The 618-nt window shown below is 62.8% G+C and overlaps 1 protein-coding gene across 1 annotated transcript in view; it reads left to right on the forward strand.

Annotated features, from left to right (window-relative positions):
• Positions 1–413: 413 nt before the first annotated feature.
• Positions 414–618, forward strand: part of RAI1 (retinoic acid induced 1) — a 10977-nt gene continuing 10772 nt past the window's right edge. The window contains exon 1 of the mRNA XM_009286580.1: positions 414–608. Coding sequence (XP_009284855.1) covers positions 414–608 — 195 coding nt within the window. The remainder of the gene's footprint in view (positions 609–618) is intronic.

Genomic DNA, 618 nt, shown 5'->3' on the forward strand with positions numbered 1-618 from the left:
TGCAAGGCAATGCAACGCAGGGCGATGCAATGCAGGGCGATGCAATGCAGGGCGACGCAAGGCAGGGAGATGCAATGCAAGGCGATGCGATGCAGGGTGATGCAGTGCAAGGCGATGCGATGCAGGGCGATGTGAGGCGATGCAGGGCGATGCGATGCAAAGCAATGCACTGCAGGGTGATGCAAGGCGATGCAGGGCGATGCGAGGCGATGCCTTGCCAGGTACCGTGCTCCAGGGAGCCGGCGAGGCGATGCAGCGCCAGCGGGGTGACGCCACGGCAGGCGAGGCGATGCCTCCACGGCGCACGCGACGCTGCCCCTGTCCGCGCGCGGCCGCCCTCCCCAGCCCGCCGCGGTGGGGATGCTTCATTTGAATTCTCGCCTCTCTCTCTTCGCAGATAACGAGCCCGCGCCATGCAGTCCTTTCGAGAAAGGTGTGGTTTCCATGGCAACCAGCAGAGCTACCAGCCGACTTCACAAGATACATCACGCCTGGAGAATTACAGGCATCAAAGTCAGGCAGGGCCGAACTGCGAGCGGCAGAGGCTGGTGGCGAAGGAGTACTACAGTCAGCAGCAACTGCCGTACTCGTGCTCTGAGAACAGGGCGGTGGGGAAAT

Source organism: Aptenodytes forsteri, unplaced genomic scaffold (assembly GCF_000699145.1).
Source record: "Aptenodytes forsteri isolate BGI_AS27 unplaced genomic scaffold, ASM69914v1 Scaffold55, whole genome shotgun sequence".
Classification (NCBI taxonomy): Eukaryota; Metazoa; Chordata; class Aves; order Sphenisciformes; family Spheniscidae; genus Aptenodytes; species Aptenodytes forsteri.